The sequence below is a fragment of the Capricornis sumatraensis genome, chromosome 1 (genome assembly GCF_032405125.1).
Source record: "Capricornis sumatraensis isolate serow.1 chromosome 1, serow.2, whole genome shotgun sequence".
Classification (NCBI taxonomy): Eukaryota; Metazoa; Chordata; class Mammalia; order Artiodactyla; family Bovidae; genus Capricornis; species Capricornis sumatraensis.
The window spans coordinates 176,354,194-176,372,275 of NC_091069.1; the positions used below are offsets into that span (position 1 = coordinate 176,354,194).

Here is an 18,082-nt window from a genome sequence, read left to right on the forward strand (position 1 = left end):
TCCCGAGGCCTGAGCCTCCACACCCAGCCCCTACTTGCCACAGCGTGCGAGCCAAAGTGGTGAAGTTTCTCCATTTTGCCTTCGGCGCACCTGTCTCACTGTGCTTCCCTCTGAGGTTCTGAAGCTCCCCTCCTCTGACCTTGCTTGTGAGGGGTTTTCCTAGTATGCAGAAATCTTTTCTCCTTCACGACTCCTTCCCCAGGGTGAAGGCCCCCATCCCAAATTCTTTGTCTCCTTTTTTGTCTTTTATCTTTTGCCCTACCTCATTCCGAGGAGATTGGCTTGCCTTTCTGTAAATCTGGGGTCTTCTGGCAGTATTCAGATGTTCTGTGGGAACTGTTCCACATGTAGATGATATTTTGATACATTTGTTGGGGAGAAGGTGGTCTTCCCGTCCTGTTCCTCCACCATCTTCTCTCCCTGTCTGCCCTGTGTTTAGACTGGTCGTTTTCTTGATGAGATTTTTTTCATGACCTCCTTCTCACGTACTCATTAACCCCTTTCATTGAAGGCTGGCTTTTTTCTGTTCTGGCACATCTCACCTGGTTTACTAACAGACTGTCTCCTCTTCTAGGCTAATGGGGGAGTGGGGAGTATCTCACATCTCTGTATCCCTAGCACTCAGCATATAGGTCTCCTGGATTAATAAATGAGTGGGGGGTGGGACAGAGCATATAAGACAAAACAAACAAATAATAAGAAACCACACTTTTACTTATTAAAGCCAGTAGGTCTCCTGCTCACCCTAGCTCTCATTGTACCAGTCAGGCCAAAAGAAAGTTCTTCTTCCAGCCCATGTAGGCATTTCCTCATACCTGAATGTTCTTTGGAAGGAATGATGCTAAAGCTGAAACTCCAGTACTTTGGCCACCTCATGCGAAGAGTTGACTCATTGGAAAAGACTCTGATGCTGGGAGGGATTGGGGGCAGGAGGAGGAGATGACAGAGGATCAGATGGCTGGATGGTATCACCGACTTGATGGATGTGAGTTTGAGTGAACTCTGGGAGTTGGTGATGGACAGGGAGGCCTGGCATGCTGCAATTCATGGGGTCACAAAGAGTCGGACATGACTGAGCAACTGAACTGAACTGAATTCTCCCTAAAACTGCAAGAGGGTAGGTAAAAATGGTGATGGTGGAATGGTGGCCAGTGCTGCCTCCTTTCATATCCCTTCCCCAGTCCCAAGATGGGCCCTCCTCCCTAGTCCCTACCCCATGGGCCTGGTCCTGTGAGGACCCCAGCTTGGTTCCTGAGAATCATTTTCTTGAGCTAGAGAGGCACGAAGCGGAGTCACCATGTCCCTTTATGCTTCTGGGCCCTAAAGGCAGAGCTCTGCTTCTACCAGGGAGTGACTCTGAGCAGCCTTAGCATCCTCACTTCTCCGCTTTGTTAGGCAGGAAAAGCGGTGACATGGCAGAGATCTGAGTCAGCTGACTGGTTCCAGAAATGAACTTCAGCCCTAAGGGCAATGGGAGAGGAAGGGATTCTATTTTTTTTCCCTTATATAAATAACCCAAACTGGAGATCATCAGTAAGATATTATCCGAGAGATCCTCTAATCAACCCCTTCATTTTTCTGATGAGGGCCAGGAAGCCCAGAGAGGCAGTTAGACTTACACATAGTCAGCACTAGTAGCAGTAGTAGTGTTGGTCGCTCAATCATGTCCAACTCTTTGCAACCCCATGGACTGTAGCCCACGAGGCTCCTCTGTCCACAGAATTCTCCAGGCAAGAATACTAGAGTGGGTAGCTATTCCCCTCTCCATGGGATATTCCTGACCCAGGGATCAAACACGGTCTCCTGCATTGCAGACAGATTCTTTATCATCTGAGCCACCAGGGAAGCACACAGTCAGCACTAACAACCAGCTAATAGCACAAGGTGGTTGGGACAGAGCTCACTAGCTCCAAACTCTGACTGAGGGCAGAGAGTGCCTGGCTTAGCTTCTTCTAAAGGCCAGAGTAAGCCATTTCCTTGTCTGGAGGGATGGAGGAGGAGTTTTTTCTCTTCCACTTCAGGCAGAATGAGGTGCTGGGAAGACAACCACAGCTATCTATCAGCACCAGTGAATAAATGAATAAATTGTGGTATATTCCAAACAATTCATCAATAAAAAAGAATATACAAATCAACATGGATAAATAGCAGATAATTATGCCGAATGGAATAAGTCAGACATCCCCGGTCCCCGCCCCTGCCCCACAAAAGACCATACTGTTTGATTCTGTTAACAAATCTGTGATACAAAGCAGTTAGTGATGTAATGGGTTGAATGATGACCTCCAAAATGATATTCCATATCCCAATTCCTGGAACCTATGAATGTTACCTTACTTAGATAAAAGGTCTTTGCAGGTGTAATAAAGGATCCTGAGATGAGTTCACCATCCTGAGTTATGCTGGTGGGCCTTAAATTCAATGTCAAGTGTCCTTACAATATAATACATTGATATAAGAAGTTCCCTGGAAATGGGAAAGAAGATGGGGAGAGGTGGAAAGGAGAGATTACAAAGAATTAAGAGTCAACTTTCGGGAATGATAAATATTTTCATTATCATGACTGTGATACTGTTTCATGGATGGATACATATGTCAAAACTTATCAAATTGTACACTTTAAGTCCATTATACATTAACAGAACTGTTAAAAAGATGAAAGATCCATGGATCCAAAACAAGACTCCACTTGCAATATTTTGGCTTTTTGGAAGTAACATTGATATATGGTGCATTCTCAGGAAATTGATCATGAGAGAACATACCATCATATGAAGAACAGCTAAATAACACCAGAATACTAAAATTGGGAGGATGAACATACATATAAATATATATATAGTAATCAAATATATTAAGTATTGTGACGTACCAGTTAAAATATTCTTATCTTATATGAACTTCATTAGAATCGAGATCAATGATATCCTTGTAGTGAGACAGATTTTGGTTCAAATAACTTCCTAAAGTCAGTACCTGTCCACAGATATGATAGTGGTTGGAGGAGCTAGTTAGTGGTAGACTACCGGTCGAGATGGACAGAGGAGCCTGGTGGGCTAGTCCATGAGGTCGTGAATGAGCCAGACACAACTTAGCAACTAAAGAACAACAATGTGTCTCAAGATCATAGAGTGGAAGCCTCTCTGAATTGTGTTTGATCTTCTGTTTTTCATGAATTTGTATCCTCTCCAATTTCTGTTTTTTCCCTCTTGTTTTGCTGGAGCATATACTTTAGAAGCTTCCAGAAAAGGAAATGCTGGCATAAAATTTTGAAATCTTGAATGTCAGATTTGTCTTTTGGCTGGGAATAAAATTCTAGGCAAAATTGGAGGTGTTACTCTTTTGCCTCTTAGCTTTAAGCGATGTTATCGAGAAGGCTGGTACTATTCTCTTTTTAGAATCTTCCCTCTATCCTTGCCTCCATATGTGCTAAGTTGCTTCAGTCGTGTCCGACTTTGCACAACTGTATGGACTTTGCCTGCCAGGCTCCTCTGTTTGTGGGATTCTCAAGGCAAGGATTCTGGAGTGGGTTGCCATGCCCTCCTTCAGGGAATCTTCCTGACCCAGGGATGCTGGAACCTGCATCTCTTATGTCTCCTGCATCGGCAGCAAGTTCTTTACCGCTAGCACCACCTAGGATGCCCTCTCTACCCTTAGTGTTATGAAATTTCACAACATACTTTGGTTTGGGCTTTTGTTTTTTCCCCTATTGTGCAGGGTATTCATGGCATTTTCAAATGAATTCACATCATTTATTTCTGGTAAATTTTACATATACACAAATATCTAAATAGTATCATCCTTTCCATTGGTTTTCTTTCCCTGGAATCCCCACTAGTTACATGGTAGACTTCCTGGACTGCATCTCCCATTTTCATATTATTTCTCTCCTATTGTCCATGGTCTGTCCTTTCGTTCTATTTAGTGAAAGCTTTTTCTCTTATCCTCTAGAACATCTATTGAGTGGCTAATTTGAACTATCATATTTTAAATTTCCAAGACCAGTGCCTGTTCTCTGAACAGTCCATTGAAAAAATAGCATTTTGTTCATGTTTCATAGAAGCAAAACCATCTAAAGGTTTAATTTTTTCTGAAATTATTTCCCCCAACTTCCTAAATTATCTCCTTCCTCTAATTTCTCTTTTCCTGTTTGCTTTGATCTCTTTTTTATGTTGGAAGCTTTCCTGAAATGTCTGCTGAAACTTAGCTATTAAAATGAAGTGTGATGTTGTGTATATATAGTGTGTGGAGGAACACAGATGTGTGTAGTGTGTTGGAGACAGGGTAGAGAGTTATGTTGAAGGAGTTGGTGACTTAGAGTTACTAACAGAGTTGTCAGCTGAGCTTTTTGTTGGTGGACCCTTTAAATTTATCATAGGACTTTTTGTTTTCTAGAGTTTTACTCCAGAAAATGTATCTTTTAATCTCTCACCTAAGGGTTTAAGCCTGACTGCCAGTATTTTGGGAATGGGATAGAGGAAGGGGCTGAAAGGTCTCACTTTTACTAACTTGTTCTCTGTTTTTCGGTTTAATAATTTGTGTTCTTGAATTGAGAACCTCTCTGGTTAAATCCGGAGAAGGCAATGGCACCCCATTCCAGTACTCCTGCCTGGAAATTCCCATGGACAGAGGAGCCTGGTAGGCTGCAATCCAGGGTGGCTAAGAGTCGCACACGACTGAGCGACTTCACTTTCACTTTTCACTTTCATGCATTGGAGAAGGAAATGGCAACACACTCCAGTGTTCTTGCCTGGAGAATCCCAGGGACAGAGGAGCCTGGTGGGCTGCCGTCTATGGGGTCGCACAGAGTCGGACATGACTGAAGCAACTTAGCAGCAGCAGCAGCAGTAGCAGCAGCTGGTTAAATCTCTCCACGTCTTTTGTAGGGATGAACAAGGGTAAGTCACCTGGATGCATTGTTTGGAGCTTCTTATGCAGACTTTAAACCAACATTCTTGATTTCGTCTCAATGCTCAACTCTGCCTTTCACATTACTGAGGTATCTGGGTTTTGGAAAGACCAATATATAGCCTTACCTGTGTCAACGTACCATTTTCAGGAATTCAGTTTCCTCCCGCATCTAAGTCTGTGAGGATACAGACAGTATTTACCATATCTGAGTCCAGTGCATCAATCAGCTCTAAAAGGAATACTCAGCAGATGTTTGTTGAATGAATGAAACTCTACCTAAGTGACCTGAAGTGAGCACTAAACTTTCTGAGCAATAATTTCTTCATCTGTACAGTATGAACACTCATCCCTGAGTTTACAACTTCACAGGGTTGTCTGAACATTAAGTGAAAATGCTTTGTAAGAATTTCCTTTGCAATTTGGTTTTTGGACCAAATAGGAATTTTTGTTGTTGTTGCTGTTGTTTATGCCACTAGAATATATATTTTATTAGAATTTTTATGTGTATGAGCTTTGTCTTTTTTATCCCCCATATGGTAGAATCTGGAGAAGGGAATGGCAGTCCACTCCAGAATTCCTGCCTGGAGAATTCCATGGACAGAGAAGCCTGGCGGGCTACAGTCCATAGGGTCGCAAAGAGTCGAACATGACTGAGTTACTAACACACACATGGTAGAATCATCTTATATTCACTTTTCTACTATCTCTGGTGAATCATCACTCAGTTTCCAGTCACTGTAGCAGCTAAAAAGAATCTCTCCAAAGTGTAGATTCTGGAATAATCACACCAATTTGCCTTTCTATAGGAACACACTGAATAGAAGTTAGCTTTTATCTTAAGGCAATATTTTTAACAAAATTTCAGACTTACCAAATTAATTAATAAATCTTAAGAATCCATCTAGACAGCATATTAAAAAGCAGAGACATTACTTTGCCCACAAAGGTCCGTTTAGTTAAGGCTATGGTTTTTCCAGTAGTCGTGTATGGATGTGAGAGTTGGACTATAAAGAAAGCTGAGTGCCAAAGACCTGATGTTTTTGAACTACGGTGTTGGAGAAGACTCTTGAGAGTCCCTTGGACTCCAAGGAGATCCAACCAGTCCATCCTAAGGAAATCAGTCCTGAATACTCATTGGAAGGACTGATATTGAAGCTGAAACTCCAATACCTTGGCCACCTGATGCGAAGAGCTGACTCATTTGAAAAGACCCTGATTCTGGGAAAGATTGAAGGTAGGAGGAAAAGGGGATGACAGAGGATGAGATGGTTGGATGGCATCACCGACTCAATGGACATGAGTCTGAGTAAACTCCGGGAGTTGATGATGGACAGGGAGGCCTGGCGTGCTGCAGTCCATGGGGTCACAAAGAGTCGGACACGACTAAGTGACTGAACTGAAGAATCCATCTGTAGAAGTTGGTTCATAAAGTACCAGATATTTACAGTGAGAGTAATATATGAAGATTATGGAGTGAGGAACTCAATACTTTTTTTCTTATTTTTAGTGACAAGTAGGTATTACAGTTGATGGTCACAACTTGCAGAGTTCAGTGAATCAACACACAGCTGCCATACCTCACCCAATATATAACCTAAAAGTCAGAATACCTACTTTTTGTCACTTCCAGTCTTGGACTTCTTAACGTACAATTTCTCATAGCCAGAACGAAAGTGTTTATTTAAAACTTTGGCCCAAAAGATAAGACACAACTGCTTCAAAAACTGCTTCCCTGGCCAATTAACAAGGTGTAGACTAAAAGAACAAAACAAAAACCAGAAAAGGCCTCTACCTCTTGTTAGGTGAGTAATCTGCAGTAGATGTCAAGAAAAGGTCAGGGACTTCCCTCGTGGTACAGTGGATAAGAATCTGCCTGGCGATGCAGGGGACCTGGGTTTGATCCCTGGTCCGGGAAGATCCTACATCCTGCAGAACAATTGAGCTTCTGTGCCACAACCACTGAGTCTGAGCTCTAGAGCCCAAGAGCAGCAGCCCACATGCTCAACTACTGAAGGCCGTGCATCTAGGGCCTGTGCTCTGCAACAAGAGAAGTCACTGCAATGAGAAGCCCAGGCATCACAATGAGTAGTACCCCCCATTTGCTCCAAGTAGAGAAAGTCCATGCACAGCCATAAAGATGGAGGGAAACCAAAAATAAATAAATGAAAAATAAATGAATAATATATTTTAAAAAGGGACTCATAGGTTATTATTATTTGTTTTTTAAAGGACAAGGTAAAACAGTTAACCTAAAGTGGTATTACTTCACTTCTGTCAACATGGGGAGATTTCAATTACTTTAAATATATTTTTAACAGGAATTTAAAAAATCTTATCTCAGTAATTCTTAAAATGGTTCAAAAATTCAGAGAAATAAATGAACATTCAAATGGTTCAAAGAACAAAACAAAAACTTCTATTACAGTTTACTTAAGTAGTAAAATTAAAATATTTCATTAAAAAACACACACACACACACACGCACAACTAAGTTTACTCCCTTATCTTCCCAAAAGGTTCCTGAAGGTAAGGATTTAAAATCAATGTCCTGGGCTTCCTTGGTGGCTCAGTGGTAAAGAATCCACCTGCCAATGTAGGAGATGTGGGTTCGATCCCTGATTCAGGAAGATCGCACACGCCGTGGAACAACTAACCTCCTGTGCCACAACTGCTGAGCCTGCATTCAAGCCTGGGAGCCGCAACTACTGAGCCACTACTGAAGCCTGTACACCTTAAAGCCCATGCTCTGCAACAAGAGAGGCTACTGCAAACCGCAACTAGAGATTAGCCCCTGCTCTCTGCAACCAGACAAAACCCACCCAGCAATGAAGACCCAGGTCAGACAAAAATAAATAAATTACTAAAAAAAAGTCCACATCATTCTCAAATCCAAAAGAGAGGATATATATGTACAGCTGACTCATTTTGCTGTACAGCAGAAACATTGTAAAACAACTAATTCCAATAAAAAAATAAAATATGGAGAAGGAAATGGCAACCCATCCCAGTACTCTTGCCTGGAAAACGCCATGGACAGAGGAGCCTGGTAGGCTACAGTCCATCGCGTTGCAAGAGTCAGACACAACTTAGCAACTAAACCATCTACCACCACAAAGTAAATACATGCCTAAAAATAACATGTGAAAAGGATATTTGCCATATACTAGCTAGTTTCTTTGGGGGAGGGTGGGAATCAAGGAAGACTTGGGTTATTTTTTCATCAACTTCCATTTTATACTTATTTATAATGACCATTGTTTTTACTAATACTGTAAAACTATGAAAAATGAATAAAATACTAAAAGTTTCTTGCAAAAAAAATAAATAAAATAAATGCCCTTCTCAAATGAATAGAACAATAACTCCAACTTTCTATTTCTCTCTACTCATAAAATAGACAAAGGCATCACTGTTGTCCAGTTTTATTATTTTTTAATCTTTCCAACACATGAACTATAATTCATTTTGAGATTTTTTTCAGTGCATTTCACAGCAAAAATGAACAAGGGAATCATTAAAATGGTTGTACATAAACCAATTATTTTCTTACAATTTACAATTTGTTGAAAAATTTATTTTGCTGTTTTTATCCTATTAACCCCCTTCAATAAAACACGATTTATCAGCGCACAAAGCTTAAATGTCTTATGTTGATGCAACAGATATAGCCACCTACAATGGCTGATGAATAATAGCTATATGTTACACACACTGATTGGAAGACCACATCAGGAGAAACAGAGTAAGGCACCACTCTTGAAAAATTAAGGTAGCTTGCAGTAAAACAAGTGTTGAGTACCATAAGGAGGTGCTCAATAAATACTCGAATGAATGATGAAAGCCATAATTAGCACTATTCTTTTGTCAGTAATTCTTTAACCTCAATAAAATACTTAAAAAAAAAAAAAAGATTTGTACCTGAATACAACTTCCTGATAGCTTTTTTCCTGGTATCTTTTTTATTTCATACTCTTTCTTCGGCATTCGAGTTTCCTTGAAAAGAAAGCAAAACCATACCATACATGCACTTAGTCACATGTTCAAATTCTGAATTACTGACAAACAGGAATAGTTGTTTTAAATTTTGAGTGAACAGAGGTAAAATAAAGCATACTTATCCAGAGGGATAGCACATAATACTGGATATTAACCTACAAACGAAAAAAAGGTAAGGAAAACAGTAAGTTTTATTTTTAAATATCTGCTATGTTCTTTAATGCCTCAGTTCTTAAGAAAGGCGAAAATCTCATCATATTGACAGGAACACATTTTAAAAAATTGTCTCTCAAGTATAATATTTAATAAAACTAGGTATTGAAAAATGTTCTGAAATTTTTCAAGTCAATGTTGTTTTCAAGTATATTAAAATCCTCAGAAGAAAAAATTCTCCATGGTTATAATTCTAATCAATTTATAAATATACTTTTTAAAAGAGAGTTCCAACACAGGTGGATAATGGATAAGTTCCTCAGACACAGGCACACAGTCTCTTTGAAGGAACAGAATACCTTGTTATGACAACCTGGTTGATTTTTTTTTTAACACTGATTTCAGGCACAATGGCTGAAGCCACTTCTGGGTCATCTTCTTCCTCCTCTTGGTCTGTTGTAAGAGTAGCGAATACTTCAGCTACTAACAGAAAGCAAAGCACAAACGCTAAAAGAGACTTCAATTTTCACTATAAAGAAATTAAAATCACTGAGTTCTCATTGTTGTGTTTATCTGCTGCCCCCATGCAAAAACAGGGGATTCAAACTTAGCTTCTGGAGCAGAAACTGGATAAGAGATTAATCATCTAATAATTCAGGTGAAAGGTTTTCAGATGATATTGCTCACATCACAGGAACAGCTTGGTGAGAAGTCCGTCGTGCTTCTTCAACACTTTGGTCGTGCTGCAGTTCTATGGTGCCCTAGTCAGTACATTCGTGTGTAATCAGTTTCAGTCTGTGCAATCAGGAAGCAGGTCACTCAGTGCAATAACTCCATACTGGGAGGGTTTAGGGTAAACAGAGTAGTTCATTTAGTTGAGTCTTAGACAGTATATGTCACTCTGCTGGTTGTGTTGTTGGAATTATTTTCCAAAGGGGTTTGTGATAAATCCAGCCATCTCCCTGAAACAAGCAGAAAAACAAATTAAAGAACCATTCCTCTAGTATTTTCAGAACCAAAACTAGATGCCATGCTTTTACTGAAATGGAATTCTATTTTCACATTTAAACACAAGTTTTTAAAGAAAAGATCTCTTTTGCTTAAGACATCAAAAAGTATGTGTGGTTTAGCTACGATTAGGTGAGAAGTTCTGGTCTGGGAAGACATAGCTTGTGCTCCATGCGGAAGTCATCTGTAGCAATTCTGCTACTTTTACCAAGATGCTTCAGACAGCCTCACCCATGGAGTGACAGGCAGCAGGTGGAGCACGAAAAACTGTCACCAAGGTACCAGCTGTTTTCTACATGGCAAATGGCATTCTAGTAGCTGAGTATTGTTTTCTAGTTCTTTCCTGACTCTACCCCTTAGCTTTCCCTGGTTCCTGTGAACAGAAGGTTACCAAAAGGAGATAAAGTTAGTCAAAGAGTTTACTAAAGACAAGAGAAGACCAAGTGAGGAAAAAAGTGCTGTCGAGAATGCATGAGGCAGCATACTGGGGTAAAAGCTTGGCAGAGCTGAGGTCACGGTAGCTAAGACTGAAATTTAGTGTTTCTGCAATGAGGTTAGGTAAGTCAGATTTGAACCTCTGTCCATAATCCCTATATCGACTTCAATATATCTGCATTAAATTAAAAAAATATATATTTACAATACCCTGTCCCCAAAATGACTTATGGTTAGCAATTATGTGGCTCATAGTGACAAGACTCTCTCCTTGACTAAACTTTAGAAGTTAAGACTCCTTTGTCTCTAGTTTTGCCTAAGCCTTCTAGGCCTGCTGAACTCAGTTTTAGCCAAAAAAATCCCAATGAACCAGTTTATCAAGAATCCTCTCATCTTTGATATCCAATGAAACTCCTCTCCTCCCACCTCCGATCTAACCACAGGCCTCCCTCGATCCATCATCACTGACATCTGACCAAGGTCTCTTGGTAATTTTCCATCCACTCCCTCATCCTACATGCTGGCTACAAACTCCTACTTAGCCCCATATTCAGCGTTGAATTCAATCTTTCTCCTCTATTGCAATATTCTGATGTCATTTAATCACATTACAGCATGCTAGGTTTACAAGTTAACCTGTGCCATCTGACCATCTCATTTCAAAGAGAAAATGAGGGCTCTGACAAGTGAAAAGAGCAGCCCAAGTTCACCCAGGAAGGGAGAGTTCCTTCCAGTACAACTTTTGCATATCTACCTACACTTAAAAATAAGAATTTCACTTATTTATCTTTATTTTTGGCTGTGATAGGTCTTTGTTGCTGCATGGGCTTTCTCCCAGTTGCGGTGCACAGGATTCTCATTGTGGAGGCTTCTCTTGTTGTGGCATTTGGGGTCTAGGGTGTGTGGGCTTCAGTAGTTGTGGCTCCCAGGCTCTAGAGCACAGGCTCAATAGTTGGGGGGTTTAGCTGCTCTGTGACATGTGGGATCTTCCCAGATCAGAGATAGAACCTGTGTCTCCTGCACTGGCAGGTGGATTCTTTACCACTGAGCCACCACGGAAGTTTAGCACCTACCTACATTTTACAGGTGAGGAAACTGAAGTGAGAAATGGTAAATAAACTATCCAAGGTATGAGCTGGAGTGGAAACTTAGCACATCTGACTCCAATATGGCCCACTATTCTGTAAAAGCCTCCCTGCTTGCATTTATACACATCTTAAGAAATTTTAAACATCCATTTAAGAGGATACAACCAACAGATTCTGATGAATGTGTATAATCACAAAACGGAAGAAACAGAGGATCGAATTTATTTTCTTGGGCTTGAAAATCACCGCAGACAGTGACTGCTGCCACGAAATAAAAAGATGCTTGCTCCTTGGAAGAAAAGCTATGACAAACCTAGATAGCATATTAAAAAGCAGAGACATCCCTGGAGAAGGGAATGGCAACCCACTCCATTATTCTCAACTGGAGAATCCCAAGGACAGAGGAGCATGATGGGCTATAGTCCATGGTGTTGCAAGGAATTGGGAAAAAAAGAAAAAAAAGCAGAGACATCACTTTGCCGACAAAGGTCCACAGAGTCAAGTTATGGTTTTTCCAGTAGTCACGTACGGATATGAGAGTTGGACCACAGAAGAAGGCTGAGCACCAAAGAATTGATGCTTTCGAACTGTTGTGCTGGAGAAGACTCTTCAGAGTCCCTTGGACAGCAAGGAGATCAAACCAGTCTATCCTGAAGGAAATCAACCCTGAATATTCATTGGAAGGACTGATGCTGAAGCTGAAACTCCAATACTTTGGCCACGTGATGTGAAGAGATGACTCATTAGAAAAGACCCTGAAGCTGTGAAAGATTGAGGGCAGGAAGAAGGGGACAACAGAGGACAAGATGGTTGGATGGCATCACTGATTCAATGGACATGAATTTGAGCAAACTCCAAGAGATAGTAAAGGATAGGGAAGACTTGCGTACTGCAATCCATAGGGTCCCAAAGAGGTGGACATGACTAAGCAACTGAACAAAGGCAAAGAAGATCTAATAAACTAAATATCAATGAGAAATGGTTAGGAAAAGAGGGTGGGTATTACCAAGTGATTCTAGAAACACTTAAGTTCACCTATACTTTCTCAGATTATTCTCCTTGTTTTATACCAAAAGACTCTATTCCATACTCCATCTAAAGCCAATTTCAAACTGGTCTGTAATTGGTCTGACAGCAATAATGAAAGTACCAAACAAATGAAAAAGTTCTTGTTACCCATAATAATATGGATAAAACACCTACTATGTATCTAGCATTCTGTTTAGGACCACAGGAAGACAAAACAGACTTATCAGTAATATGATTTTTCTTAGCAAAGAGCCATACCTGATGGCAAGAGCTCCAAAGTTGTTATGAACCTTGGGGTACCAGCTTCAACTAGCTCATCAGCCTCATTTATACTCTGCAGTGCTTCTCAGAGCACAAGCCATGGTCCTGTCATACACAGGATGTGAGTTGACTGTTCCACGAGCTTCAGTTCAGTTCAGTTCAGTTGCTCAGTTGTGTCCGACTCTTTGCAACCTCATGAACCACAGCCTGCCAGATCTCCCTGTCCGTCACCAACTTTCGGAGTTTACTCAAACTCATGTCCATTGAATCGGTGATGTCACCCAACCATCTCATCCTATGTCATCCCCTTCTCCTCCCGCCTTCAATCTTTCCCAGCATCAGGGTCTTTTCCAGTGAGTCAGTTCTTCGCATCAGGTGGCCAAAGTATTGGAGTTTCAGCTTCAGCATCAGTCCTTCCAAAGAATATTTAGAATTGATTTCCTTTAGGATGGACTGGTTGGATCTCCTTGCTGTCCAAGGGATTCTCAAGAGTCTTCTCCAACACTACATTTCAAAAGCATCAATTCTTTGGCGCTCAGCTTTCTTTATAGTCCAACTCTCACATCCATACATGACTATTGGAAAAACCATAGCTTTGAATAGACAGACCTTTGTTGACAAAGTAATGTCTCTGCTTTTTAATATGCTGTCTAGGTTGGTCATAACTTTCCTGCCAAGGAGTAAGCATCTTTTAATTTCATGGCTGCAGTCACCATCTGCAGTGATTTTGGAGCCCCCCAAAATAAAGTCAGCCACTGTTTTCACTGTTCCCCCATCTATTTGCCATGAAGTGATGGGACCATGATCTCATTTTCTGAATGTTGAGCTTTAAGCCAACTTTTTTATTCTCCTCCTTCACTTTCATCAAGAGGCTCTTTAGTTCCTCTTCACTTTCTGCCGTAAGGGTGATGTCATTTGCATATCTGCGGTTATTGGTATTTCTCCCAGCAATCTGGATTCCAGCTTGTGCTTCATCCAGTCCAGCATTTCTCATGATGTACTCTGCATAGAAGTTAAATAAGCAGGGTGACAATATACAGCCTTGACATACTCCTTTTCCTATTTGGAACCAGTCTGTCGTTCCATGTCCGGTTCTAACTGTTGCTTCTTAACCTGAATACAGATTTCTCAGGAGGCAGGTCAGGTGGTCAGTATTCCTATCTCTTTGAGAATCTTCCAGTTTGTTGTAATCCACACAGTCAAAGGCTTTGTCATAGTCAATAAAACAGAAATGGATGTTTTTCTGGAACTCTCTTGCTTTTTTGATCATCCAGTGGATGTTGGCAACTTGATCTCTGGTTCCTTTGCCTTTTCTAAAACCAGCTTGAACATCTGCATGTATTGTTGAGGCCTGGTTTGGAGAATTTTGAGCATTACTTTGCTTGTGTGTGAGATGAGTGCAATTGTGTGGTAGTTTGAGCATTCTTTGGTATTGCCTTTCTTTGGGATTGGAATGAAAACTGACCTTTTCCAGCCCTGTGGCCACTGCTGAGTTTCCCAAATTTGCTGCCATATTGAATGCAGCACTTTCACAGCATCATCTTTTAGGATTTGAAATAGCTCAACTGGAATTCCATCACCTCCACTAGCTTTGTTTGTAGTGATGCTTCCTAAGGCCCACTTGACTTCACATTCCAGGATGTCTGGCTCTAGGTGAATGATTACACCATCATATCATCTGGGTCATGAAGATCTTTTTTGTTTAGTTCTTCTGTGTATTCTTGCCACCTCTTCTTAATATCTTCTACTTCTGTTAGGTCCATACCATTTCTGTCCTTTACTGTGCTCATCTTTGCATGAAATGTTCCCTTGCTATCTCTAATTTTCTAGAAGTGATCTCTAGTTTTTCCCATTCTATTGTTTTCCTCTATTTCTTTGCACTGATCACTGAGGAAGGTTTTCTTTTCTCTCCTTGCTATTCTTTGGAACTCTTCATTCAGGTGGGTGTATCTTTCCTTTTCTGCTTTGCCTTTCACTTCTCTTCTCCATGAGCTTAGGCAATCAATATTTGTCATAAAATCTTATGTATCTATTTTGTAGCACTGTGCCATGGCACACCATTTAGAAAGTAACCTTACATCTTATCACCTGAAGGGGCCCAAATGTGAGTCAGCATCTCCAATCTACTGTTCCATCAAGCAGCTAGTTAAGATTACTTAGGTGGGAAGAAAATCACTATTTTACTGGACAGTTGCCATATCTTGCTACCACTTTCTGCATCTGTCTATTTAACATCATAAAATATAATAAAGGTATTTAAGTGCTGGGCTCTTAATAATAATCTGTCAAATAAAGAATGAATGAGAAGTAGTATGTTTCCATGTCATGTTAGTTGAAAGATACAGGAGGCCTGTCTTTTAAATTTGGTTGCATCTTTTACCATTACAGTTTCTTGCTCTTAGCCAATAGAGTTCATTTTTAATGATTTATAGAAATCTTCCCTTAGAAAATTATTCCTATGTTTGGTATATCTGCTTTCTTAGTGAGCTTGAAATGAAAAAAATCCAAGGTTACCAAACTTTAATTTTGCAGAGTAATTACAATGATTTTATCTTTTCATATAAAAAGAGATGGAAAGGACTTTCCCTTCAATTCCTATCATGAAAACAGTTAGTATTTATATCAGATATCCAAAGATGAGAAAAATTAAAGCAATGAAATTACTATAATAAATGATGTGCTTTTAAGAGTAATAGCTATGCAAAATTCATATTCAAATTACTTTTCCAGATTTTCTCCTGAGAGACCAATTGAAATTCAATGAGTTTCCTTAGACTTGGCTATGGACAAGAAAACTTTTTCTGGCATTGGCTCTGGTCCATTATTTACCTTACTCTGAGTTCTATCAAACAGTAATAAACAAAACAAAACCTTTAAATTTAAAAAAGACTTTAGAAATCATTTAGTCTTAACTGCAAAACCAGTGAATTAAACTCTTCTATATAAGCTTTAGTCTCTTATATGAGCTTAGCGATGGGAACTCATTACTATAAAATGTACACTTGTTATTATTGGACATTTTTATTGATAAACAATTCTTTCTAATGTTAAGCTCTTAGATCTAGGCCTAGCTCAACTCTGCTATCCAAGTTGACAAAAAACTTCTATGTGAAAGCCTATATATATTTGAAGAAAGCTATAATGAATGGCCCCAATTTTCTGTTTTCAGTCTAAATACTCACCATTTCATTCTTTTATCCTTAAGCACTGTAGATTCTAACCACTTCACCATCCTCTGGGTGGCCAATTAAGTTTTTCATGTATCCCTTAAAATGTGATATTTGAAGTGAAAAAAGTTTCACTGCTGTGGTACAATGCCAACAAACTTTTAACTGTGTATTCATTACCGAGATTAAAAATTAATCTTAGTATTTTGTGGCAAATTTAAATCCCCAAATCTATTTCTGAACTGCTGGTAAACTATTCTGACAAATTGTAAAAAGGTCACAAAAAAGCTCATGGTTAAGCTGGACTGTTTTTAGAAACAAAGATATGTAAGTGTTAACAAGTCAAAAAAGCCTCCTAAGTTAAAGTTCTCATTATGTAGATAATGAGTTTTAGTCTGAAGGCATATAGAACATATACCTCTTTAATAAAATATTTGGTTTTCCAAGGTGTGCCTGTTTCAGTTCGATGCCTTTCTTCAGTTCTCTGGCGTTCTTCCAGGGTACGTTTATGCTCTGTGGCTTTATCGATTTCAGAGTCCCTCAGAGAGTCTGTCACATTTTTCCACAATCGCCTGAAATTAGAAAACCACATGCTTTACAAACATTAAAAAAAAAAAAAAGTGGATACCTGCAAAATTAACAGTAATTTAAATAAATTACATTTCCTGAATCATATCTATAATTTCACACATGAATTATAAGAATACATACTATATTGCTGATGTTAATGGCCAAGATGCTGCTGTTTCTGCTTCTTTTTAAATTAAAAATAATGTATTTTTTCCCAAGTTATATAACCAAGATTTTATTTCAAAAAAACTTAGGAAATAAGAAGCAAAAAGAGAAATAAATATTTAAAAAGCTGAAATAGAAGACAACATTTCTGCTTCTGGACATGATGAAATAAGGGGCACCATATTTACCCTCCCACTTTTAATCAGCTAGGAAACTAGACAAAAATATATTGAAACAATGGTTTTCAGATATTGAAGAAAAGGCAGCACAGGACAGTGATTCCTGAGAGCAGGCAAACAAATGAGAGGAACCCTACGACTAATCCAACTGACTAGTTAGAGAGCATTTGCAGGCACAGCACAGGAAAGGAGAAGCTTAACAGACTTCAAGCAAAAGAAAACTGCCAAGACAATTCTTGGGGAAAGTATAGTCTGTTCAACAAATAGTACTGAAAAAACTGGATATCTACGTGCAAAAATGTGACCTTAGACTCTCATGTCACAATAAAACTAAGAAGAAGATATAAGAGAAAATCTTTGACACTTTGGGTTAGGCAAAGATTTCTTAGCTACAACACCAAAACCATAATCTATAAAAGAAAACACTGATAGTCTCACCTCATCAAAATAAAAACTCATTACTGAAAAAAACACCATTAAGAAAATGAAAAGACGAGCCATAGATGAGGAGACAATATTTACGAAACACATACCCAACAAAGGAATTGTGTCCAGAATTTACAAAGAACTCCTATAACATAATAAGACGACAAACAGTTCAATTTAAAAATGGGCAAAATTTATAAGTACACATTTCAACAAAGAAGATAAACAAATGGCTAAGTAGCACATAAAGACATGTTTAACGTGATTAGCGATTAAGGAAATACAAATTAAAATCACAATGAGATACTATTTCAGACCAGCTCGAATGGGTATATTAAATAAGACAGGCAATAACAAATGTTGATGAGGATGAGAACTGGAACCCTCATATGTTCCAGGCAGAAATGTAAAATGGTGCAGCCATTTTGGAAAATAGTTAGGCAGTTATGTGAAAAGTTAGACATAAAACCCACACAAACCAGCAATTCCACTCTGAGGTGTTTTACCCAAGAGATATGAAAACATGTCCACAAAAAGATTTGCACAAGAATGTTCACAGTGATGTGTGCATGCTAAGTCGCTTCAGTCCAATCTCTCTCTGACCCCATGGACTGTAGCCCACCAGGGTCCTTTGTTTATGGGATTCTCCAGGCAAGAATACTAGAGTGGGTTGCCATGCCCTTCTCTGGGGGAT

The 18,082-nt window shown here is 39.4% G+C and overlaps 1 protein-coding gene across 1 annotated transcript in view; it reads right to left on the minus strand.

Moving 5' to 3' along the window:
- Positions 1 to 8,431: 8,431 nt before the first annotated feature.
- The window catches only part of OSBPL11 (oxysterol binding protein like 11), a 97,449-nt gene continuing 87,798 nt past the window's right edge, over positions 8,432 to 18,082 (minus strand). Inside the window, exons 12-13 of the mRNA XM_068974210.1 lie at positions 16,467 to 16,620; positions 8,432 to 10,022 (exon numbers count right to left, since the gene is read on the minus strand). Of these exons, the coding sequence (XP_068830311.1) occupies positions 9,957 to 10,022; positions 16,467 to 16,620 (220 nt within the window). The 3' untranslated portion in view covers positions 8,432 to 9,956. The remainder of the gene's footprint in view (positions 10,023 to 16,466; positions 16,621 to 18,082) is intronic.